The 264-nt window shown below is 66.3% G+C and overlaps 1 protein-coding gene across 1 annotated transcript in view; it reads left to right on the forward strand.

Annotated features, from left to right (window-relative positions):
- The window catches only part of RASSF1 (Ras association (RalGDS/AF-6) domain family member 1), a gene marked incomplete at both ends in the record, with an annotated part of 950 nt that extends 690 nt beyond the window's left edge, over nucleotides 1–260 (forward strand). Inside the window, 2 exons of the mRNA XM_010189352.1 lie at nucleotides 7–122; nucleotides 207–260. Of these exons, the coding sequence (XP_010187654.1) occupies nucleotides 7–122; nucleotides 207–260 (170 nt within the window). The remainder of the gene's footprint in view (nucleotides 1–6; nucleotides 123–206) is intronic.
- Between the last annotated feature and the right edge of the window lie 4 nt (nucleotides 261–264).

A 264-nucleotide genomic window follows, 5' to 3' on the forward strand; every position in this document is an offset into this window, starting at 1 on the left:
TGCTAGTGTCCCTGCGTAAGCGGGCTGCCGAGGAGCACCCCCTGCGGCTGCGGCTGCTGGCTGGCCCCAGTGAGAAGGTGCTGAGCTTCATCCTGAAGGAGAACGAGACCGGGGAGGTGAACGTGAGTGCGGGGATGGGGAGGGGATGTGGCTGTGGGGGAGCACACGGCACGTCCCTGTTGCGATGGCGGCCCATCTGTCCGCAGTGGGACGCCTTCACACTGCCGGAGCTGCAAAACTTCCTGCGCATCCTGCAGCGGGAGG

This window comes from Mesitornis unicolor, unplaced genomic scaffold (genome assembly GCF_000695765.1).
Source record: "Mesitornis unicolor isolate BGI_N332 unplaced genomic scaffold, ASM69576v1 scaffold38707, whole genome shotgun sequence".
NCBI lineage: Eukaryota > Metazoa > Chordata > Aves > Mesitornithiformes > Mesitornithidae > Mesitornis > Mesitornis unicolor.